At 51.7% G+C, this 24,346-nt stretch overlaps 1 protein-coding gene across 1 annotated transcript; it reads right to left on the reverse strand.

Annotated features, from left to right (window-relative positions):
- Nucleotides 1-2,463: 2,463 nt before the first annotated feature.
- LOC135892239 (sialic acid-binding Ig-like lectin 13) lies at nt 2,464-20,074 on the reverse strand. The gene is made up of 8 exons (XM_065419945.1): nt 20,036-20,074; nt 15,521-15,650; nt 8,376-8,525; nt 7,557-7,961; nt 6,247-6,567; nt 4,440-4,493; nt 3,765-4,025; nt 2,464-2,576 (listed from the first exon to the last, which is right to left on the reverse strand). Exons 1-8 carry the CDS (start codon nt 20,072-20,074, stop codon nt 2,464-2,466), a joined length of 1,473 nt encoding a protein of 490 aa, XP_065276017.1.
- Between the last annotated feature and the right edge of the window lie 4,272 nt (nt 20,075-24,346).

A 24,346-nucleotide genomic window follows, 5' to 3' on the forward strand; every position in this document is an offset into this window, starting at 1 on the left:
GGCTGCTATTATTGTTCAGCACAGCTACCGAGCAACACAGCCTGCACTCATCGTCACAGGTATCCCACCGCTACCACCTGAGCCAGCCAGTCCCCCGCCCTGGGGCTGGATCCAAGCCATCGCCCACAAGAGGGGAAAGGCCCAGTGGCCCATTCCCCACCTGGCTGGTCGCTTGAAACAAAAAATTGGGTTGAAACAAAAAGAAAAATTGTTTAAATTTTTGGCGAACCAAACATTTGAAAAAAAAATATTGGGGCATCAATCTGAAAGCATAATTTGATAAATTTTGAGGAAACCAAATGTCAGGGGGGAAAAAATCTTTTCATGTGAAACTGAAAATGAAAATTAGTCTCAACATTTTCAGTGAACTAGACGGTCAGAAATAGATTTTGTTTGAGGATAAAACGTTTTTTTTTTCTTTCAATTTTTAGCATTTCAGATTTTTTTAATTAAAAAAATCAAATTACAGGAAATTTCAACCCATACAGTGCTTTTGAATAGAGAAAATGAAACGTTTCTTTTTGATAATGCCTAAAAAATATCTTTCCATTTTGGGGAATTTGGGGAGCTTTTTCACCAAATGAACAATTCAGCAAAATCGACCTGGATTCACACAAAGTTTTGGTGTTATCGAATTTGCATTTTGCACCAAAAAAAAGTTTCTCTGTGAAACTTTCTCCCCGCGCTGGCTGGGAACAGCTGTCAGAGCTGCTGGGTTGGGCGTTGTCCTGCAGGGACAGGTAACTAGCATCAGCTGGTCTGCTCTGTTCTCTAGAGGGTCTCATACTGTGATTGTCACCGAGGTATCTGGGTGCCTTGCGGTCATCACAGAGCAAACAAAGTCATAACCCTCAGGGCAACAAACAGATCATCTACTGGTCTGTAATGATGCGGCCTCTGGCGGGACACAACTGACAGTATCAATTCAGGATCAATTGCTTAGAGCAGGGCAGTCACAGCCCAAGGCTGGGTATCCTTTATCACCAAGGCACAGCAAACCAGCCAAACAGAGAGGACTTAGGTTTCACCCCACTGGCTAACCAGAAATCATACACTCCCTCAGACACTCCAGTTTCCCAGTATCACCACCAGCACCACTCCTTATGGGGATGACTGGTTATGAAAACCAATACCCCAGTAAAAGAAAAAGGTTCTCCCAATCGCAAAGGACCAAGCCCCAGACCCAGGTCAATGTACAAATCAAATCTTACCCACAAATCACACTGTTGCCAATCCTTTAGAATCTAAAATCTAAAGGTTTATTCATAAAAAACAAAGAAATACAGATGAGAGCTAGAATTGCTTAAATGGAATCAATTACATACAGAAATGGCAAAGTTCTTGGTTCAGGCTTGTAGCAGTGATGGAATAAACCGCAGGCTCAAATCAAGTCTCTGGAGTCCATCCACAGCTGGGATGGGTCATTCAGTACTTTGTTCAGAGTTTTGGTGTAGCAAAGTCCCTCCAGAGGTAAGAAGCAGGATTGAAGACACAATGGAGATGATGCAGCTGCCTTTTATAGTCCTTTTGCCATGTGGGTTCTGCTTCCTTTGTTCCAAACACAAGCTACCCAGCACAGTAAACTTTAGAGTTCTGTCCATAGGCATGTCCCTGCATGCCTTGCTGAGTCACAAGGCGTATCTGCTTCTCTCAATGGGTCAGTTGTGTAGCTGATGGTCCTTAATGGGCCATCAAGCAGGCTAGCTAATGCTGATGCCAAATTGTGTGGGGTGTCACCCAGTAGCATGGCACAAGTTTGAAACTCAGACAGGATAGAGCCAATATTTATAATTTTAAATACAAAAATGACACCTGCATACAGAAAGCATAATCATAACCTGGAAATCCTAACCTCCTCATAGACACCTTACTTGATCTCCTTTGTACAAGATTTGATGCCACTATATGACCTTGGTTGCAACAACGATCTGTATGATCACAATTCATATTAATAACGTCACATGGTCATATAAATATTACAGGCAGTTTCCACGTGCTTCCCAGGCCCATGGGTCTGATTCAGAGGGTTAGGGAGGGGGCAGGATATCAGGCTAGATGGGCCCATTGGCCTCACCTGGGGTGGCAGTCCCCCCAGCTGAGGTCTCATCCTCCATTTCCTCAGTCCCGTGAGATTCCAATTTCTTGTCGGCTCTTTGGTGGCTGAGGAACGGCCTGATCTGCATGCCAGACTCAGGCATCCTGGATTCCTAGGCTCCCGGCTGGTCCTTCCTTCTGCTTCCACAACAGCAGCAGGGTGTCCTGGGAGAGAGAGGTTCTGGGGTATGTATGTGGCTGGCAGTCTGGATGGATGGATAGATAGATAGATGGTGGATGGGTAGGTACATAGTTGGGTGGGTGGGTGGATAGACGGTAGGTAGGTGTGGATGTAGCTGGGTAGATTGGTGGGTAGGTATATGGGTAGGTGGGTAGATGGATGCATGGGTAGGTGGGTCAGTAGCTGAGTTACCATCTGTAATAGAGCAGGGTGAGGTAATAGGCCAGGATGAATCCAGTCGCCACGAAGACGAGTTTGCAGCTGAATTCGATAAATGCCGGAGTGAGGCCATCTGATGGAGCTAGAAGAAGTCGAGAGTCTGGGATAGATCCCTGCAACCTCTGTCCCAAGCCAGCCAGCCCCCACCCTGGGGCCGGGTTGGAGCCAGTGCCCACTAGAGGGGAAATTCCCCAGCCCCTGAGCCACCCAGCCCCGCCCTGGGGCCCTGGGGCCAGATTGCAGCTGGTGTTCTCTGAGAGGAAAGGTCCTGTGGCCCAATCCTCGCCCCGCCCAAGCCAGCCAATCCCCACCCTGAGGCCAGTTCGGATCTCATGCACCCTAGCAGGGAGGGGCTCTCACCTGTTTCCAGTGGGCTCAGCAGTACAGTATACATCCTGTGGGTGTTGAAGCCGAGGAACAAGATCTGGAGGGCCCTGTCCCCACTCCCCATTGAGCTCAGGGTGCTGATGGCCTCATGCCCCTGGGCCCAGGAGCTGACCTGCAGGGCCCCCAATGAGCCCTGCACAGCCAGGGGCTCCCCGTCCACTTGCCACTGGAGCCGGGGCGGGGGGTGGGAGTTCATAGAGCAGCTGCAGCTAATGTTGGGCCCCTCGCGCTGGCAATATGCATTCATCCTGGTCCTCAGCAACCCAGTGGCAGGGAGTCCCACAGGTTAACCATACTAATAGTCAGGGGCTGGGAGTCCTATAGATTAACCTGCTAATATCCAGTGGCAGGGAATCCCATGGGTTGTCTATTCGGCACTGATCCGGCCCCACCATCAGCCAGCTGCACTTCACGCGAACTCACCTGCTTCTCTGCCCTCAGTCTGGGCGCTTACAGCCCTTGTAGACGGCCCAGGAGTCCATTCAAGCCTCAGTTGCCCCTCTTGGGGCTGCCCCTGAAGCGGCTAATTAACTATGGCACAGGAGGGGTTGGCTCTGTCTCTGTTTACAGGTGCTGGGCACCCTGTGATACCTGCTAGTACTCAGTGGTGAGGAGTCCCACGGATTAACACTGCTACTTTTCAGTGTCAGCGTCCCAAGGGTTAACCCCACTCACACCCAGTGGCAGGGAGTCCCACAGGTGAACCCCACTCACGTTTGCAGAGCAGCTGGAACTTCCCCTGGGACATTCCACCATAGTCTCCTGCCCCGCTCCCTGCAGCACAGCGTCACCTATAGACACCCTGCCCTACCCTCTGTAGAACAGCATGCCCCACTGAGGCCCCACCCTGCTCCCTGTGGCATAGCGCCCCCTAGAGCCTTACACTGCATGTGCACACGCAGGGCCTGGCTGGCCCACCCATAGGAATTCATGGCCCAGCACCGATACTCCGCAGCGTCCCCTCTGCTGAGATTCAACAGCTCCAGGTGCCCGTCCCCTCCCTGGCCAGGGCTGAGGGACTCATGCCCCTTGGCCCAGCTCAGGGTGGCCTCGGCTCTGCTCCCAGCCTCACAGCTCAGGGTCAGGGAGTCGCCCTCCTGGGTCTCCAGAGACACGTCACCCTCAGCTCTCGACACTTCCAGCACTGGAAGAGATGAGCAGGCAGGTTAGGCTTCCCCCCAGAGATCCCCCAACAAGGCGCTGAGATGCAGCCACTTCTGGGGTGGGGTGTTGGGGCTGGTTATACAGGGGCCCGTCGCCCGGCATGGAGGTGTACACAACTCTGGAGTGGGCGCAGCAGGTCTCCATTGCAGAGATAGTTCCTTAACCCATCCCCTCCCCACTGCCCAGTGCCCCCTAATGCCACCCCGGGGTCTGGAGACCAGTGAACCAGGCCCGCTCCCCCCACCACCCTCCCTACAGTCCTATGGCTTCCTTGGGCTCTCCCCTCCAGGCACGGACCAGCCTGGCCCAGCTGAGCCTGGCGCCTGGCCCTGAGCGCGGGCAGAGCATGACTAGGAGGCGCTCGCTAATTTCCGGGGCTCACAGGGCCTCTCACCGGGGTGTCCGTTCCTGGTCAGGGTCCCAGCAATGCTGAGGGGCCCAGGCGGATCTGTAACAAAAACAAGACAGGGGAAATCAGGGGGGCTGGACAGCACTGGGGGCATGGGTTGCTAGTGATCACTGAGCCTAGATATGGCCCCTCGCTGTGAGCTTAGCTGGGGGACGGGAAAGTTCATGAAGTGACACAAGACCCATGGGCGGGGAAGGGAAGCGACAGACCTGAGTGAGCCCGACCCAAGAGGCGCCCGACATAACCCAGGGGCTGGGGAACCAGCACCATGGGAAATGGAAACCCAAGGCACCAAAACCAGTGGGTCAAAATGCGGCCTAATTGGCAGAGGCACTAACGAGGGGCCGGGCTGCTTTGGCCTGGGTACTGGGGCAAGTGTTGCCATCTCGGTGCCACAGTCTACCGGGTGCCCAGGCGTTCAGCGTCCTGCTCCGCAAACATGTCCACCCCAGAGTGGGTCTCTCCCCCACCCCAGTCCCAGCCACCACCAGGGACATCAGACACGACCCTCATGGGGCCTTTGCCTTCCCCCCTCGTCTCATCTCTCCCCAGCCCTCTCCTTTTGCCTCCTGGCTTGGCCAGCCAGGCCCAGGTATTATGCATCCCTGCTACGACCAGGCGGGCATCTGAAAGCAACACCCAGAACAGCCAGACACTGATACTGGCTGGCCAGGCCTGGCAGGTTCCGTCCATGCTGCTGTCAAAGCCCCGCGGCGCCGAGCCTCAGAGCCTGGATCCATTAGGTCGGGGTTGTGGGACTCAGGCTGCAGGTCTTTGCAGCGTGGATGTTTCCTCTGAAGCCTGTGAAGACATTCGTGATCTGGCTGGGGCCTGGGCTCAGAAATGTGGGGCAGGGGAAGGGGCGGTATCCTTCTAAATCTCCCTTTGGCTGAAGGGAACAAGGGCCATCCTTACAGTGAAGCCTGATTGGATCCTTCACATCGCAAAGGAGGCCGCTGATTTCCCCTCTGCCCTCAATCTGCAGCGTGAGGGTCACAGGCCATTTAATGGGATTTGCCCTGGGGCAGGGCTGGCCCAGGTTTCTGGGCACCAAGCGTCTTTAGTGCCGGACAGTGACTGGGTCCCATTAACACTCTGCCCCATATAGAGCATCCACCGATCCCGGCAGAAAGGGGAGGGGGTGGAGGAGATGGGGTGGGAAAGCCTGGGGGGATCTCAGGAGGAACTGGGGTGTCTGGTGGGAGGGGGGAATCCCTGCAAGGTAGGACTGGAATGTGGGGGTGGATCCCAGCACAGCAGGATTCTGGGGGCAGGGCAGGTTGGGGTGTTGTAACAACCAGGCAAGGTACTAACAAATTTCAACAGGATTTTATTTTTAAAGTGGAAACCTCTTTAGCAAGCTGCTGCTGCATCCTCTGTAACTCTCACTCTGCCTCAACTCCTCCCTGCTCCTTCCTGTTTCCTGCCTTTCAGACTCCCACCAGCCAGTGCTCCCAGTTCTAATAATTACAAGCAACACTGAAACACCACACAGGGTAGAGAGAATCCCAGAAGAGAAAGGCCTGGGGACCTGGGTGTGAGTATGGGGGGGGGGAGCCATAGCCAAGGGGGGCAGGAAGGTGTGAAGATCCCAAGAGAGAAGGTGCTGCAAGGTGTGGAGGGAAGGGTCTGGAGTAGAATTGGCTGAGGGTGCATGGTGGGGGGTGGGGATCCGAGCACAGGGCAGAGTTGTGGGAGGGGCTGGAGGGCAGGGCTGGGAAGCCCAGGGGGGAGTGCGGATCCCAGAATAAGGAGTTGGGGTCAGTGTGGAGGGGCTGGGTGGGTCACTCACAGCCGACAAGGAGCTGAATGGTTCTGCTGGTGGAAGGTCCCTGTGCTGAGCTGTAGGTGACGGTGCAGACGAGCTCTTTGCCATGGTCCCCCAGGGTGGGTGTGAAGTGGAGCGCGGAGCTGTGGGACCAGGTGCCGTTCACCAGCTGGGCTGAGACGTTCCGGGCTGTGTCGCTGAACGGCCCCCTCCAGGTGACTCGGGGAGGGGACCCATAGCAGCGCCCAGGGGCCGTGCAGGTCACAGTCACCGGCTTACCGGCCACGAGCGTCCCTGGCAGCCCCCGTGCCGGCGAGATCTGGATCTCTGGCTCCTCCATCAGCTCTGAGACACGGGGAGAGAATCGCTCAGGGACATGGGGTGTTTGCCTTTTAGGGGCACCGACTCCGATCCTGTCCCAGGGTGGGGACTGGCTGGCTCGGGGGGGTGAAGAGAAGTGTCATAAATATAGAGGGAAGAGTAACAACTTTATGTATGCAGTAGCATAAAATCCCTCTTTGGCAGCTGTACTAAATCGCCTTCCCTGTAAGAGACTAATCAAATAACCTAGTTGGCACCTTACCAGAAGGACCAACGAGGAAAGAAGATACTTTGAAATCTGTGGGCGTGGGGGGAAGATTTGTTTGTTGCTCTCTCTTTGTTGTTCCCTCTCTGGACAGAGGGAGAGTCCAAGCAGGTACAACATCTCTTGAAAATGTACCTGGAATAATTGATCTAAAACCACAGAAATTGTAAGGAGGCAAGGAAAGGCATTAGCTTATCTTCTGTTTTAGCTTGTGAATTTTCCTATGCTACAGATGTAGTTTGATTCCTGTTTTTGTAACCGTGAAAGTGAGCCCGAGGGGAATCCTCTGTGTTTTAAATATTTTATTTACCCTGTGAAGTTAACTTCCAAACTGATTTTGCAGGTGTGATTATTTATATATATATATATAAATAAAGTTCTTCTTTTAAGAACCTGATTGATTTTCAGTGGCCTGAAGACAAAGAGTCTGGTCTCTGCTCACATTGCTCACCAATTGGTCGGTATATTATTCTCAATCCCCCACAGGAAAGGGGGTGAAGGGGCTTGGGGGGATATTTTTGGGGATAGGGATTCCCAGTTACCCTTCCCTCAATTTTTCTATAAATCACGTGGTGGTGACAGCAATACCGTCCAAGGACAAGGGAAGGAATTCGTGCCTTGGGGAAGTTCTTAACCTAAGCTGGTAGAATATACGCTTAAGGGGTCTTTCATGCGGGTCCCCACATCTGTACCCCAGAGTTCAGAGTGGGGGGGAACCCTCACAAGCGGTGACTGCGGCTGCTCTTACCTGCCACGGAGATCGTGAGCACAGAGTCAGTGCCATCGGCATTGGAGTGGTAAGTGTGATCTAACGAGCCTTTATCGATGCTAAGGAAATAAATCCCCGCATCCGTCCGTCGGGCATCATTGATTTGCAGGGAGCAATCGCCGTGCGCTGGATCCCCTGTCAACCAAAACCGGCCTTGGGTCTCCTGCGACACCCCCCAGCTGGAGAGACTGCTGGCCACAGGACGATCCTGGCCCACAGTAGCAGGCTCCTTGTACCATTGTCCGTATAGCTGGGCTGAGGGATTGTCGGTGTCATACGAGGCTGGGTACGTGAAGTTGCAGGGGACAAAAACACAGAGACCCTCCTGCACCGACACCGACTGCGGCACCGCCAGGGAAAATCCCGGTGGCTGGGACAGGGACCCTGCAGGGGACGGGGAGGGATCGAAGTGGGACCCATAGAGAGCAGAGACCAACCCTGAGCTGCACCCCCAGCTCTGCCGGTTCCCCTCACTCCCGACCTGCAGCCCCCTGTGAGCCCAGCCCTGAGCTCAACCCCCCCTCGAGGTCTATCAGTGCCCCTCAGTCCCAACCAACAGCCCCATGCGAGCCCAGCCCTGGGTCCTTGACCAATTCTCACTCCATTTAATTTCATTCCTCCCTCCATCGATCCCCCTGCCCCCTCCCTGTCACTCAGCGCTCCCTAGCACCACAGTGGGGCACTGGGCTCCCCTCCCCCTCTGGCCAGTCTCCCTTTCAAGTTCTGGGACAGACCTGGCACCGCTTAGCGCAGGTTCTGCCCTTCCCCCTACTGGGGCTGCAGGTGCTGCTTACTTACCCCTCCAGAGCAGAGCGAGGATCAGGACCCTCAGCGAGGCAGGACCCCCTGCTCTCCAGAGGGGGCCCTGAGGTTGGAGCTCCCTTTCCCTGATGTCATCCTGTGGTAGCAGCGCTCTGCCCATGGCTGGGGCGTCTGGGTGGGACAGACCTAGAGACAGACGGGGGGTGAGAAGTGTGAGAGCAGAGGCTGTTTGGGGATGCAGATCTGCCTGGGGGACCATCAGTACTGCTGGGCTCTGCAGGAGCTGATCTGGGGCTGCTGGCAGCACAGTGACCTCCCCCCCTCCACACACACACACAGAAAACCCCAAATCATCAGACAGTTCTGAGAGATCGTGGGCTAAAAACCTCCTTAAATTGGTGAAAAAAACTGAGATTTTTCTCTAAGAATCATGAGAGCAGCCACAAAATCCTGATCTGGTGACAGAATATACTGTTAATATAGAATCATAGAATATCAGGGTTGGAAGGGACCTCAGGAGGTCATCTAGTCCAACCCCCTGCTCAAAACAGGACCAATTCCATACTAAATCATCCCAGCCAGGGCTTTGTCAAGCCTGACCTTAAAAACCTCTAAGGAAGGAGATTCCACCACCTCCCTAGGTAACCCATTCCAGTGCTTCACCACCCTCCTAGTGAAAAAGTTTTTCCTAATATCCAACCTAAACCTCCCCAACTGCAACTTGAGACCATTACTCCTTGTTCTATCATCTGGTACCACTGAGAACAGTCTAGATCCATCCTCTTTGGAACCCCCTTTCAGGTAGTTGAAAGCAGCTATCAAATCCCCCCTCATTCTTCTCTTCTGTAGACTAAACAATCCCAGTTCCCTCAGCCTCTCCTCATAACTCATGTGCTCCAGCCCCCTAATCATTTTTGTTGCTCTCCGCTGGACTCTTTCCAATTTCTCCACATCCTTCTTGTAGTGTGGGGCCCAAAACTGGACACAGTACTCCAGATGAGGCCTCACCAATGTCGAATAGAGGGGAACGATCACGTCCCTCGATCTGCTGGCAATGCCCCTACTTATACAGCCCAGAATGTAGTTAGCCTTCTTGGGAACAAGGGCACACTGTTGACTCATATCCAGCTTCTTGTCTACTATAACCCCTAGGTCCTTTTCTGCAGAACTGCTTCCTAGCCATTCAGTCCCTAGTCTGTAACAGTGCATGGGATTCTTCCGTCCTAAGTGCAGGACTCTGCATTTGTCCGTGTTGAACCTCATCAGGTTTCTTTTGGCCCAATCCTCTAATTTGTCTAGGTCCCTCTGTATCCTGTCCCTACCCTCCAGTGTATCTACCACTCCTCCCAGTTTAGTGTCATCTGCAAATTTGCTGAGAGTGCAGTCCACGCCATCCTCCAGATCATTAATGAAGATATTGAACAAAACCGGCCCCAGGACCGACCCCTGGGGCACTCCACTTGAAACCGGCTGCCAACTAGACATGGAGCCGTTGATCACTACCCGTTGAGCCCGACGATCTAGCCAGCTTTCTATCCACCTTATAGTCCATTCATCCAATCCATACTTCTTTAACTTGCTGGCAAGAATACTGTGGGAGACTGTATCAAAAGCTTTGCTAAAGTCAAGGAATAACACATCCACTGCTTTCCCCTCATCCACAGACCCAGTTATCTCCTCATAGAAGGCAATTAGGTTAGTCACGCATGACTTGCCCTTGGTGAATCCATGCTGACTGTTCCTGATCACTTTCCTCTCCTCTAAGTGCTTCAGAATTGATTCCTTGAGGACCTGCTCCATGATTTTTCCAGGGACTGAGGTGAGGCTGACTGGCCTGTAGTTCCCAGGATCCTCCTTCTTCCCTTTTTTAAAGATGGGCACTACATTAGCCTTTTTCCAGTCATCCGGGACCTCCCCTGATCGCCATGAGTTTTCAAAGATAATGGCCAATGGCTCGGCAATCACATCCGCCAACTCCTTTAGTACCCTCGGATGCAGCGCATCCGGCCCCATGGACTTGTGCTCGTCCAGTTTTTCTAAATAGTACCAAACCACTTCTTTCTCCACAGAGGGCTGGTCACCTTCTCCCCATACTGTGCTGCCCAGTGCAGCAGTCTGGGAGCTGACCTTGTTCGTGACAGAGGCAAAAAAATCATTGAGTACATTAGCTTTTTTCTCATCCTCTTTTACTAGTTTGCCTTCCTCATTCAGTAAGGGGCCCACACTTTCCTTGACTTTTTCTTGTTGCTAACATACCTGAAGAAGCCCTTCTTGTTACTCTTAACATCTCTTGCTAGCTGCAACTCCAAGTGTGATTTGGCCTTCCTGATTTCACTCCTGCATGCCTGAGCAATATTTTTATACTCCTCCCTAGTCTTTTGTCCCATCTTCCACTTCTTGTAAGCCTCTTTTTTGCGTTTAAGGTCAGCACGGATTTCACTGTTAAGCCAAGCTGGTCGCCTGCCATATTTACTGTTCTTTCTACTGAAAAATTGCAGATGATATGCTCAGTGCCTGCTTTGCTTCAGTCTTCCCACAAAAAAACAACCTCTGAGCAGGTAACCAGCGAAGTTACCATGGACAACAAAGGAGAAAGGCTGCAGATCGGGATAAGAAAAGAACATGTCAGAGATGTTCTGACGAATTTGAATGAATTCAGATCAGTGGGCAGGAAGCTGTTCAACCCAGGGTGCTGACGGAATTAGTCGAAGAAATCTTGGAGCCACTGGCAATAATATTTGCAAACTCATGGATGCCAGGAGAGGTCTCAGAAGACGGGAGAAGGACTAACAGAGTGGCCATCTTTATAAAGGGGAAAAGGAGGAGCCGGGAAACTATAGAAAAGTCATCCTGACCTTGACAGATGGAAAGCTACTACATCAATGTATAAAACCTTCAATTTTGGAAAGGAAATCATGGCTCGCCAAACTACTAGAATTTTTTGAGGGAGTCAATAGCATGTGAACAAGGGTGACCCAGTCCATTTACTTAGATTTTCAGAAAGCCTTTGACAAGTTTCCTCCCAAAAGGCTTTTAACAAGGTAAGGTGTCATGGGATAAGTGGGAAAGCCCTCTCCTGGATCAGTAATTGGTTACAAGATAGCAAAAAAAGGGTAGTAATAAATAGCTAATTTTCAGAGAAGAGAGAGGTAAATAGTGGTGTCCACCAGCGTTCTGTATTGTTACCAGTGCTGTTCAACATGTTCATAAATGTTCTGGAAAAAGGGGTAAACAGTGAGGTGGAAAAAATTGCAGATGATACAAAACTACTCAAGAGAGTTAAGTTCAAAGCTGACTGCGATGAGCTACAAAGGGTTCTCACAAAACTGGGTGACTGGGTAACATAATGGCAGATGAAATTCAATGTTAATAAACGCAAAGTTATTCACATTGGAAAACATAATCCCAACAATACATATAAAGTGATGGGGTATAAATTAGCTGATACTGCTCAAGGAAGAGATGTGAGAGTCACTATGGATAGTTCTCTGAAAACACCCACTCCATGTACAGCGGCCATCAAAAAATCATTAAGAAAGGTATAGATAATAAGACAGAAAATATCATATTGCCTCTATATAAATCCATGGTACACCAACATCTTGAATACTGCGTGCAGTTCTGGTGGCCCTATCGCAAACTGGAATTGGAAAAGGTTCAGAAAAGGGCAACAAAAATGATTATGGGTGTGGAACAGCTTTCATAAAAGGAGAGATTAATAAAACTGGGACTGTTCAGCTTGGAAAAGAGACGAGTAAGGGGGGATATGATAGAGGTCTATAAAATCCTGACTAGTGTGGAGAAAGTAAATAAGGTAGTATGATTTGCTCCTTCCCATAAATCAAGAACTAGAAGTCCCCAAATGAAATTAATAGGTGGCAGGTTTAAAAGAAATGTAAGGAAGTGTTTCTTCACACAACACAAAGTGAACCTGTGGAACTCTTTGCCAGAGTATGTTCCGAAGGCCAAAACTAAACCAGAGTTCAAAAAGAATTGGGTAAATTCATAGAGGATAGGTCCATCAATGGCTATTAACTATGATGGACAGGGATGGTGTCCCTAGCCTCTGTTTGCCAGAAGATGCGAATGGGTGACAGGGGATGGATCACTTGTTGATTACCTGTTCTGTTCATTCCCTCTGGGGCACCTGGCATTGGCCACTGTCAGAAGACAGGATACTGAGCTAGATTGTCCTTTGGTGTGACCCAGTATGGCCATTTTTATGGAGAAATGTGGGCTTGGTGGAACTACTATTAAGTGGATACAGAATTGGTTAAAGAACCACGAACAAGAAGTAATTGTTAATGGAATGATGTGGGATTGGAGAGACGTCTCAAGTGGGGTTCCACAGGGATCTGTTCTAGGTCCCGTGTTGTTTAACATCTTTATCAATGACCTGGATGTAGGACTAGGGAGCAGACTGATCAAATCTGCAGATGACACAAAGCTAGTGGCGGTTGCCAACACTTTGGAAGATGGAGATAAAATTCAGAGGAAAATTGATAAATTAGAGAATTGGTCTGTAGAGGTCACAATGAAATTCATGAAGGACAAATGGAAGGTGCTCCATTTAGGGAAGAAAAAACAAATGCACAAATACAGGATTGGGAAGAACTGGCCTGGCAGCAGCACTGCTGAAAAGGAGCTGGGAGTTGTGGCGGATCACAGCCATGACATGAGTCAGCAATGCGATGCTGTTGCAAAAAAGCAAATGCAATTTTAGGTTGCATGAACAGAGGCAGAGCATGCAAGTCACGGGAGGTGACAGTACCACTCTATGCCTCAGCTGGAGGACTGTGTCCACTTTTGGTCACCAATGTATAGAAAGGATGTAGAGAAACTGGAAAAGATCCAGAGGCAAGGGATGAAGATGATCAAAGGGATGGAATGGAAGCCCTAGGGGCAGAGCCGGAAGGAACTGGGAATGGTTAGTTTGGAAAAGAGTTTGGCAGTGTGGGAGGGGACATTATCGTGGTTTTCAAATACTGGAAAGGCTGCCATCAAGAAGATTGTTCTCTCTCGCCCCACAGGGCAGGACGAGGGGCAGCAGGTTCAAACTACAGCAGAAACAATGGAGATTAAATCTCACAGAAAACTCCCCAGCTGTGTGAGCAGTCGGACAATGGACCAGACACCCATGGAGGTCATGAAAGCTCCTTCCATGGTGGGTTTCGAGAGTAGGCTGGACAGCATCTGTCTTGGATGGGTTAGACCCAACCAATCCTACACCTTGGCAGGGGTTGGACTAGGTGACCCCTGAGGTTCCTTCTCACCTGTGGGTCTGTGATTCCAGGATTCGCTAAAAAATCCTGAGATTTAATGTGAATGTCATGACAGCGGCAATGCCCCCCCTCCGAAATTCACTAATAAATCCTGAGATTTCTGTAAGAATCATGTGCTTGGCTGAAAAAGGTTTCAAAATGCTGAAACTGGCTTTTAAAATCCACAGATTTGTGCTTTGCCTCCAAACACCGTGTTGTTTGCAGCCCGTTGGCTCAGCCCCCACCCCCCCAGTGATGCTGTCGCTCCCACACGGTGAGGGGCTGGTTCTGCAGGGACCCAGTGGAACTGGAGGTGGGTAAATCATCCCTGGGGTGGGGATGCTGCAAAGAGCTCATGGCTCCCCCCTCTGCAGACAGGGTGGGCGCTAATTCTGCTCTCTCTGCCCCACAGCTGCATTCCCCCCTCCCCCGCTCCACCCTGCTCCTTTTGTAGCTGGGACTCTCCTCCTTGTCAGTGTTAGGGACCCTCCATCCTCTTCGTTCTTGTGAGAATGGTAGGGACCACTCCCTCCGTTCCCCTCCTCACATGTGAATTGGGCCACTCACACCTTCCCCCTGTCTTTACCTGTTAAAATGGGATGGGCCTCTCACTCCTGCCTCCCCCTCCCCCATCCACTGCAGTGAGCTGGGCGGGTCTTAGCTTGGATCCCCCATGGCCCATGCACCATCCTCTGCCAGAGCAGGGTGGGATGGGCCCCGTTGCCCAGGGCTGGAGGGGAAGGGGCTGGCCCGCAGAGATCCAGACTCCATCCACATCCCTGGGGGGCTGCCCCGCCCCTGTAGAGTATCTGGGAGCCCCAGGGGGTCTGTGCCCCACACACACCCCACACTTTGTGCTGACCCAACTCCATAGGGGGCAATGGAGCTAACTCCATTGCACAGTGGACTATGGGTGAGAAGTTTGCACATATGTGCTCAACCTGGGGTATCTGCCCTCCTTGCCGCCCAAAATTACACATATGGGGAAGGGGAAACCCCTGGGAGTTCCATTTCCCACCATCCCTCTGATGCCATCAGGTGATCTCGGGAAGGAGGGTGAGTGATGAGAGCTGGGGAACCCCGTGCTGTATGTGGCCCCCGGAACCGACACCTCCAGTGTGGTCCCCATGGTCGAGGAGCCCTGTGGCGGGACACTGCTTGGGCTGGAGGGCACCCTCAGAGCTGTGGGGGCAGGGAGCAAGGGCTGAGATTGCAAAGGACTGTGGGTTGGGATTGAGGGGCACGCCAGTCGCCACAGACCATCCAGCTCCATCCCCCACCCTAGTTCCACTCACCCCTAGACCTGCAGAGGGGGGCCCGGCGCCTGGCTCTCCGACCCTGCAGCCCGGGTTCCTCAGGGTTTGTGAGTCAGAGCCTGGGGAAGTGGCATGCACGGGAATGTGAAAGTAGAAGTGGGTGCAAACAGGAGGGGGTTGGGGGGAGATGCTCTCTCAGGAACCCCAGCACCAGCCTCCTGCCGACTTCCCCTACTTCTGGCTGGGGCTGCCTGCAGCTTCCCTGCAAAGGGGGCAGGCTGCATTCCTGGCTCTGAGCCCCTCTACACCTCACTCTGCTCCCAGAGCTGGGATAGAGCCCAGGAGTCCTGACTCTGAGACCCTCTACACCTCACCCTGCTCCCAGAGCTGGGATAGAGCCCAGGAGTCCTGACTCCCTGTCTCCACCCCCCACTCTAACCCACTAGACCCTGCTCCCCTCCCAGAGCCAGGGGCAGAACCCAGGAGTCCTGGCTTTGAGACCCTCTATAGCTCATTCCCCTCCCAGAGCCTGGATGGAACCCAGGAGTCCTGGCTCCCAGCCCCCTGTCCCAGCTCTATCCCTTCATTACTTCTTTTTATATTTGAACACTAGCAGCTCACACCTCTTATCCTATTGTACATGCTGCAGACGCTAATCACTCACCCCGAGCTGAGATGCAGCCACCTCCAGGCGGGGCAGCTGGGGAACAGCCACACAGCGCCACTGTCCAGAGGTTGCTCACCCGGAGCTGAGATGCGTCCGCCTCTGGGGTGGGGTGGCTGGGAACAGCGCACTGGAACAACAGGTGCCGGTTAGGACAGCTAGCGAATCCTGACTCCAATTTGAAGAGCCGAGTACGTATGAAGATATGCCTGGGATGGAGCAGGCGCGAGTGTCAGGGCATGGGCTGTGGTGAGATGTGAGATTTCAAGACAGGAAGGGGAAGTCAGCTTGTGAATCTGACCCTAGAATGTCTTGCAGAAGCTGGTTCCAGTGGCTGGATATCTCGGTGCCATCGACACAAGCGGGAGATTGTCACAGACAGAGGCCTGCTCCCAGGGACAGCCGGCTTCTGGCCCCACCGCAGGGGGACTGGCTGGGGGTGGAGGGAATGGGGCATAGGGCCTTTCCCCTGTAGGGGGCCCTGGCTCCAATCTGCTCCACGGTGGGACACTGGTTGGCTCTGGGGAGTGGGAGTGGTACCAGGGGTCCTTCCCCTCTAGGGTCTCTTTTATTCTCTGTCTCTCAGTTCCTCAAATGTCTCCCAGGTCCCGGGTCACTGAGTCTGGGGAATCCCTTTTGATGGGACTCAGGTTATCGGCTGGATCAGGAACAGCAGCTGGATTCCACGGCCCACCATAGACACCGTCCTTCGATTTAAGAGCTGAGACGCAGCTGAATCTGTCCTGGTTCATGGGGGCTGTTTACAGAGGGACCTCTCCCCAGCGCTGAGATGTGGCTGCCTCTGGGGTGGGGCGCGGGGGCTGTTTATACAAGGACTCCTTGCCCGGTGTTGAGATACACAAGGTTTTGGGAGAAACTAATAACAAAAAGAAACACAGCGCCCCCTAGGGGGATTGGGACCAGCCCCGATGGCCGGGCCCTCCCGAGTCTCTCACCCCAGCCAAACCCTGGCCCACTCTGCCCCAGGCCAGTGGCACTTCAGCTCTGCCCCCTGTGTGTGAGCACCGGCGGCTGTGCTGGGAGGCTGGTTGCTGAGTGGATCTTCCACAACAGGAAGTTTCCAGTTGGTGAGTTTGCTCCACCTCCGGCTGGTTGGACCCTGTTCGGGGCTGGGCGAGAGCCGCGGAGAGCAGGGGAGAGGGTCCCATTGAACACTGGGGTGCGGCTGCTCGGACACAGGTCCCCAGCCAGTGGCGGACTGGGCGAGCCCGGGGCAGATTCCTTCTGGGACTGTGGCTGCCGGGTCTAGTGGGTTTGAACTCGCTGCGCTGGATCCATGCGGATCAGGGCAGACCCCTGGTCATTGGGGCGAGATCCGGGGCAGGAACCCTGGTGTCCGGCCGGCCCCTAGTTTGGTGTGGTACATTCTGCCTCTGGTTAATCCCCATTTGGTTTCAAACTCTTTTTAATTAGCTGCCCGGGTGTTTTCCCTCAGTTGCTGTCAAACATATGCAACACTTGGAGGTGGCTGCATGTTAGCGCCAGCCGGGGAACAAATCCTTATATAAAAAGCTCCCGCACCCATCCCAGAGGTCACTGCATCTCAGCGCTTGCCGAGTGGTCCCTGTATAAACAGCCCCCACACCCTACCCCAGAGGTGGCCGCATCTCTTTGCTGAGGAAGGGATCTTTGTGCATTGTATTGAGCTCAGTATTTGACTTGTGTGTTTTTCCTGGATCTTATGAATTACCTGGTTGAGATGGAGGAAAAAAAGTGATTCACTGGGAAAGCTTGGAACTGCCAGATCAAGATTGAAATCTTACATTTCTGGAGATCATGGTGACTGGGGTCCATCTCTTACAGATACGGCAGGGGAAGGGTTAATTACCAGTCATTATCTATCTATCTATCTATCTATCTATCTATCTATCTATCTATCTATCTTAATAATTCAAAAGTCTGTTTTCTTCAGTGTCCTGAAAATATTTTAAAACATGGGGCAGGAATTGAAAAATATGGGATATTTTTTGTGATCATAAGTTTTAAACGGCCAAGATCTCTGTGAAATCTTTCTAAAATCCAAAAAATTCTGTGATTAATTTTTATGAAACTTTTATTTTAAAAACAGCCTGTGACTAAGTGGGGGATTTTGTCAGTGAGTTGCATGAATACTGTCCCTGCCTCAGTTTCCCTGTGTGCTGCATGTGTAACGAGGAGGTGGGAGAGAGGGGTTGTGGATGCATAGGGCCAGGTGTGACCTCGAATAACAGCCCGGACCATGGACATCGGCCTGGACACTGTAGAATTTAGCAACCGGTGAGCTGGAGGCCCAGCCCATCTTGGGAGCCAGCCTGTTCTGGCCCATAGGAGGACAAAGGCCAGAGGAGAAATGGCCTAGGAAGGCAGCCAGTTCTGGCCAGTCGGAGAACAAAGGATGGAAGAGAAGGGACTCAGGTGACCTGTTTGCCCAGGAACAAAGACAAAGGGTGGAGGCGGGGCTGGTGGGGGGGCTCGGCTGGAAGGAGGTCGCTTCTGGACTGGGGACAAAGAGGGGCCTGAGCTACCTGGATGGGGTCAGACCCAGCTGGACGGTGCTGAGACTGGCCAGGCCCAAGGGCCCTGAGAACTGCCTGTGCTGGGCTCAGACATTCAATAAGCCTCCTGCGTTATACTGGCGGAGAGTCACTGCAGGGTAGAGATCGGGGGCATTGCTCCCTCTGGGGGTGGAGGTCGTGGGTGACCAGAGGTAGGGGACTCCCTGAAGGGGCTGACGGTGAGACACAGGCAGGCTGAAGGCTCAGAGAGGTGCAGTTCGAGGAGGCGCTAGAGACCAGCTCTTAACCCCCCAGAGTTTGTTTGACCCCGAGAAGGGCTGTCACACTGAAGGGGGGTCCTCCCAGGGACCATACGGAGCCAAGAGATCCCAGGGCATGGGAGTCTGTGACACAGCCCAGATCTGGTGTAATAGGTTGTCACGGAGTGTGGGGGGACACAGGGCCCTGCACCCCTCTTCCTGAGATTCACCGTGACTCCAACCAGCGAGTAAAACAGAAGGTTTATAAGATGACAGGAACACAGTCCCATGCAGAGCGTGTCGGTACAACCAGGACCCCTCAATTAGGGCCTTCTGGGGGGTTCAGGGAGCTTAGACTCCAGCTTGGGGTTCCCTGCGTTGCACCACCCAGCCCAAAACTGAAACTCCTCACTCCTCCAGCAGCTCTCTGCCCCCTCCCCTCTGCTCCTCCTCTCCTTTGTTCAGTCTCCCGGGCAGAAGGTGTTATTTCTCCCCACCTCCCTCCTGGCTCAGGTTACAGCTCAGGTAGCTTCCTTGAAGGGAAGTCCCCCATCCCCAATGCAACCCCCCTGCAACATTCCCAGGTCAAATCTGCCCCGCTCCCTGCTCCATAACATAGGTTTAATACAAGAAATAAAACATAATTAGCATCATTATATAAAATATATCCTAAAATAATAGTCAATGTATGTATATATCCAGTGTATGTGTGTGAGCACTGTCTGTATGTACTCTCTCTCTCTGTATATATATATATGTGTGTGTGCGTGTATGTACAGTACAGACCCGTTTACGTGCGAATCCGCTTAACATGCAGTAGCACTGTGCCGCCCAGTACTACCTATTTACACGTGAGACTTGCTAACACATGGCACAGGAACTATATAGCACTACAGATTTGCTCACTAACTCACTGGCATAGAAATCGACAGGAAGTGCGGAGTGGAAACGTGGTGTTGTATGTCTGTACCAATATTCATAAGGACGTATCACACACGCTTAGTCATTGTCACGCTAAGGGCAGAGGGCAAGCATCAGCGTTCCTACACTGTAGAAGAAAAGCTAGCTGCAATAGATCGAGTAAATAGCGGAGAAACCCAGGCCAAAGTTTCAAAAGATATTGGGATTGCCGAATCTACTCTCCAAGGATGGCTAAAAAACTAATCTAAACTGAATGGCTTTGTACAAAATATCGATTCTGCCGTGGGGCTTAAGCGAAAACGTGTGCGCTGTTCAGCCAAACCAACAATAGACAAAGCCATGTGCTCGTGGTTTGCTCAGGAAAGGCTGAAAGGAACGCCGCTAAGTGGGCCAATTCTTCAAGCCCAAGCGACAAAATTTGGAAATTTAACAGGGGATGAATCATTCCAAGCCAGCAAGAGGTTTATAAGTCATTTTAAAAAGCCTCATGGCCTAGCACAGGTATCGATTTCTTTTGGCATGTGCTAATTACAATCCTGCATCTACAGTGGAGTATCTCTTGATTCCTGATCACAATTGCTCTTCCTAATTTGAAAAACATATGAAAATAAAGAGTGAGTTTTATTCCTATTTGCAAGTTTACAGTTTCTATGATTCTCAGACATGTCTAGAAACCAAGGATTCTGCTGTGTTTGGACCAATCCAAGCACATAGTAGGTGTTACTGTAACACAAAGACAAACACAATCAAGTCAGCATTTCTCAAAGACTGAACACTTGCTTTCAGGCTAAGATCTGGCTTTGTGGTAACTGCATTGTCTTGCAGGGAACTAGCATCACCTGGTCTGCTCTGTTCTCGCCGGGGTCCTCAAACTTCATCGCACCATAACCCCCCTCGGACAACAAAAATTACTACACAACCCCAGGAGAGGGGCTCAAAGTCTGATCCCATCGGAGCCCCGAGCAGTGAGGCTTGGGCTTTGGTCCCAGGCTACAGCAAGTCTAAGCCTGCCTTGGTGACCCCATTAAAATGGGGTCGTCACCCACTTTGAGGTCCTGATCCACAATTTGAGAGCCACAGCTCTAGAGGGTATCGTACTGCGCTCATCACCGGGGTATCTGGAGGCCTTGTGGTAATCACAGAAAAAACAAAGTCATCCAGGGCCTGACTTAGCCACGGGCGAACAGGGCTGTGATGGGTTTGGTCACTAAAATAGAGGAGATAATGGCAGTAACACTGTGTCTGTGTGAGCAGATTTTGTTTATCTCTACTAAAGATAGTGTGAGAAGTATCAGACGTGTGTTTCTGATATCTGCGTTAAAGCTCCAGAACTGACACCTCAAGGCTTGGGATTGGGAATGTCTTGCTGTATTATCTCCTGATTGTTCTAAATTGACATATAAGCTTTAAACGTGGCTTTAATTGGTGTTTGTATCTATTTTTTCTTTCTTTATATAACAATTAGATACAGAGCTCCTGTCAGCTAATCCCTAAGTTATTATCTGCAAAGCCCTGAGAGTTTTCAGGTGCCTGAGTAGTCCCTGGAATCATGGTTAAAGTTTCCTCCCCCCGCCCCCAAATCTGAACTGGTGCCCCCGCCCTGGGTGAGCCAGGAGTGGCCAGAGGGCTCCAGGAGGCCATGGGCTCTGGTGAGATGCAGCCCACGTGTGACAGCGCAAAGGCTTGAGCCACATGCCGAGCATCAGGCACCACAAGCCGCAGTAGCAGCACAGGAGGGTGGCAACACACCATGTGCCAGGCCCCCCTGATTTCTGCACTGCTGCTGGCGGTGGCGTTGCCTTCAGAGCTGGATGGGAGGCAACGGGGCCCATTGGCCTCACCCTGGGTGGCAGCCCCCCCACCTGAGCTCTCATTGTCTGTTTCCTCAGTCCCTTGAGTTTCTAATTTCTTGTCGGCTCTTCGGTGGCTGAGTAACAACCCGATCTACACGCCAGACTCGGGCAGCCTGGTGATAGGTGGATACATTGGTACATAGGTGGGTGGGTAGGTAGGTAGGTAGTTTCTGTCATAAATATAAAGGGAAGGGTTGGAGCAGGAGCCGGCCCTGATTCTGAAAACTGACAATTTATACCGACCCTTTGTTTCCCATCTTTTAACCAGTTCCCAATCCATGAGAGAACCTTCCCTCTTATCCCATGGCAGCTTACTTTACAGAAGAGCCTTTGGTGAGGGACATTTTCAAAGGCTTTCTAAAAATCAAGGTCACTATATCCACTGGATCCCCTTGGTCCACATGCTTGTTGACCCCCTCAAAGAATTCTAGTAGATTGGTGAGGCATGATTTACCTTTACAAAAAACATGTTGACTCTTCCCCAACAAATATGTTCATCTATATGTCTGACAATATTATTTTTTATTATAGTTTCAACCAGTTTGCCCAGTGCTAAAGTCAGGCTTACAGGCCTGTAATTGCCTGGATCACCTCTGGAGCCCTTTTTAAAAATTGGTGTCACATTAGCTATCCTCCAGTCATCTGGTACACAAGCTTATTCGAGTGATAGGTTATAGACTAGAGTTAATTGTTCTACAGTTTCACATTTGAGTTCCTTCAGAACTCTTGGGTGAATACCATCTGGTCCTGGTGACTTATTGCTGTTTAATTTATCCATTTGTTCCAAAACCTCCTCTAATGATACCTCAATCTGGGACAGTTCCTCAGATCTGTCATCTAAACAGAATAGCTCAGGTTTGGGAATCTCCATCACATCCTCAGCGTGAAGACTAATGCAAAGAATTCATTTAGTTTCTCCTCAATTGCCTTATTCTCCTTGAGTGCTCCTTTAGCATCTCGATCATCTAGTGGCCCCATTGGTTGTTTAGCAGGCTTACTGCTTCTGATGTACTTAAAAAAAATTGCTATTTCTTTTTGAGTCTTTTGCTAACTGTTCCTCAAATTCTTTTTTGGCCTTCCTAATTCTATTTTTGCACTTCATTTGCCAGAGTTTATGCTCCTTTCTATTTTCCTCACTAGGATTTAACTTCCACTTTTTAAAGGATGCCTTTTTGCCTCTCACTGCTTCTTTTACTTTGCTGTTTAGCCACGGTGGCTCTTTTTTGGTTCTCTTACTATGTGTTTTAATTTGGGGGATACATTTAAGTCGAGCCTCTATTATGGTGTCTTTAAAAAGTTTCCATGCAGCTTGCAGGGATTTCACTTTTGGCACTGTACCCTTTAATTTCTGTTTAACTAACCTCCTCATTTTTGTGTAGTTCCTCTTTCTGAAATTAAATGCTACCGTGGGGGATGCTGTGGTGCTTTTCAAGCCACGGGGATATTAAATTTAATTATATTATGGTCATTATTACCAAGCAGTCCAGATATATTCACCTCTTGGATCAGATCATGTGCTCCACTTAGGACTAAATCAAGAATTGCCTCTCCTCCGGTGGGTTCCAGAACCAGCTGCTCTAAGAAGCAGTCACTTAAGATGTCAAGAAACTTTTTCTCTGCATCCCATCACTGCTTCCTGCAGTGAGTGACTGGGGAGCAGTAAAATGAAGGGGGATCGATGGGGACCAGGTGGGCTGAAGAGTCAGAGAGAGACAGTTCAGCGGGCGATTAACCCCTGGGAGTGTGACACCAGAGAGAAGGACTTTTGCAGTAACAGGGTCCCCCGTGGGATCGCAGTGAGCGGTCCCGGGGCGGAGGAGTCTGCAGCTCGACCCTGGCAGAGAGGTGGTGACCTGAAGAAGGGCTGGCACACTAGGGGTCTCCCTGCAATGGTGGAAAGCAGAGAGCACAGGCCGGTGGGTGGCCAGCAGGAGGATGTATGCTAAACGCCTTAAGAGCGACCTGGTGGAGCTGTGCAGGCAGAGGGGGCTGCGCATTGGAAGGTCCACCAAAGAACAGCTAATTGCCCAGCTGGAGGAGAAGGATCGCTTGGATGAACCAAGCCCTGTCCCCGAGGAAAGCCGCCTGGCGGATGCAGCGTGGGTCCCGGGGCCTGACATGGCTGGGAGGGGTCAGACTGCTGCCAAGGACATCCCAAGACCCTGCCTACCTATACCTAGGGGAGGGGTTGGGGGAAGCCCAGCGAATACCGAGGGCACCCTGACCCCAGCGGCCAGCAGGCGATCATTCAGCAGGGGATCGTCCCAGCGGAGCTCCCCGTCCCTGGAGCGGAGGCGGCTGGAATATGAATGGGAGTTGAGACGGGAAGAGCTTGAGATAAGGAAGCAAGAACTGAAGCAGGAGCAGGAAGAGAAGGAGAAACAATGTCAGCATGAACTGGAGGAGAAGGAGAAACAGCGTCAGCATGAGGAAAAACAGCGTCAGCATGAACTGGAACTCGCCAGGCTGAGGAGCAGTGGAGCCCCGGCTGCGGTGAGTGAGGGGGGATCCAAGACTGCAAAGAGTTTTGATAAGTGCTTCCTGGCCCAGCGTAAGGAGGGGGAGGACATGGATACCTTCCTGACAGCCTTTGAGAATACTTGCGAGCTGCTCCAGGTTGACCCTGCAGACAGGCTCCAGTGTGTCATCCCCTCACTGGACTCCACAGCCAGGGAGGTGTACAGCTGACTGAAAGGGGCGGAGACAGGGGACTATGAACTGTTCACAAAGACCCTGCTCCGTGAGTTTGGGCTGACCCCTGAGATGTACCGGAAAAGGTTCTGGAGTCAGTGTAAAACCCGTGAGGTCACATACCTACAACTGGCCAACCAGGCACAGGGGTATGCCCGCAAGTGGACAGCTGGGGCCTAAACTAAAGAAGACCTGCTTGACCTATTCATACTGGAGCTCGTTTATGAGCTGTGCCCATCCGACCTGAGGCGATGGTTGATGGACCAAAAACCAGAGAACCTGCAGCACGCAGGCCAGCTGGCCGACGAGTTTGTGAACAGTCGGGCAGGGGATAACCGGGAGGAGTCCCAAAGGAACAGGCCCGCCACAACGCAGAGAGAGGGTCACCATGGGACCTCCCAGTGGGGAAATATGGAGAACCCACACCAAAGGGGAACATCCAGCGTCAGGTCCAACCCACTCAAGGGGACCCATGGGCCATGGGCTGCTATCACTGTGGCCAAAGAGGCCACATACGGGCCCAATGCCTCAGGCTCAGGGACAGACTGAGCGAACCCAACCCACAGAGGGTTGACTGGGTAGAGACCCAGCCGGATGAGGGGCAGC

The sequence above is a fragment of the Emys orbicularis genome, chromosome 20 (genome assembly GCF_028017835.1).
Source record: "Emys orbicularis isolate rEmyOrb1 chromosome 20, rEmyOrb1.hap1, whole genome shotgun sequence".
NCBI lineage: Eukaryota > Metazoa > Chordata > Testudines > Emydidae > Emys > Emys orbicularis.

Coding starts and splice junctions, on each gene's coding strand:
- LOC135892239 (XM_065419945.1), bottom strand. CDS start 20,074: ATGAAGTTTGAGGACCCCGGCGAGAACAGAGCAGACCAG. Junction 6,568..7,556: donor GCTCACGATCTCCGTGGCAG/GTAAGAGCAGCC, acceptor CCCGTGTCTCAG/AGCTGATGGAGGAGCCAGAG. Junction 4,494..6,246: donor CATTCAGCTCCTTGTCGGCT/GTGAGTGACCCA, acceptor TTTTTGTTACAG/ATCCGCCTGGGCCCCTCAGC.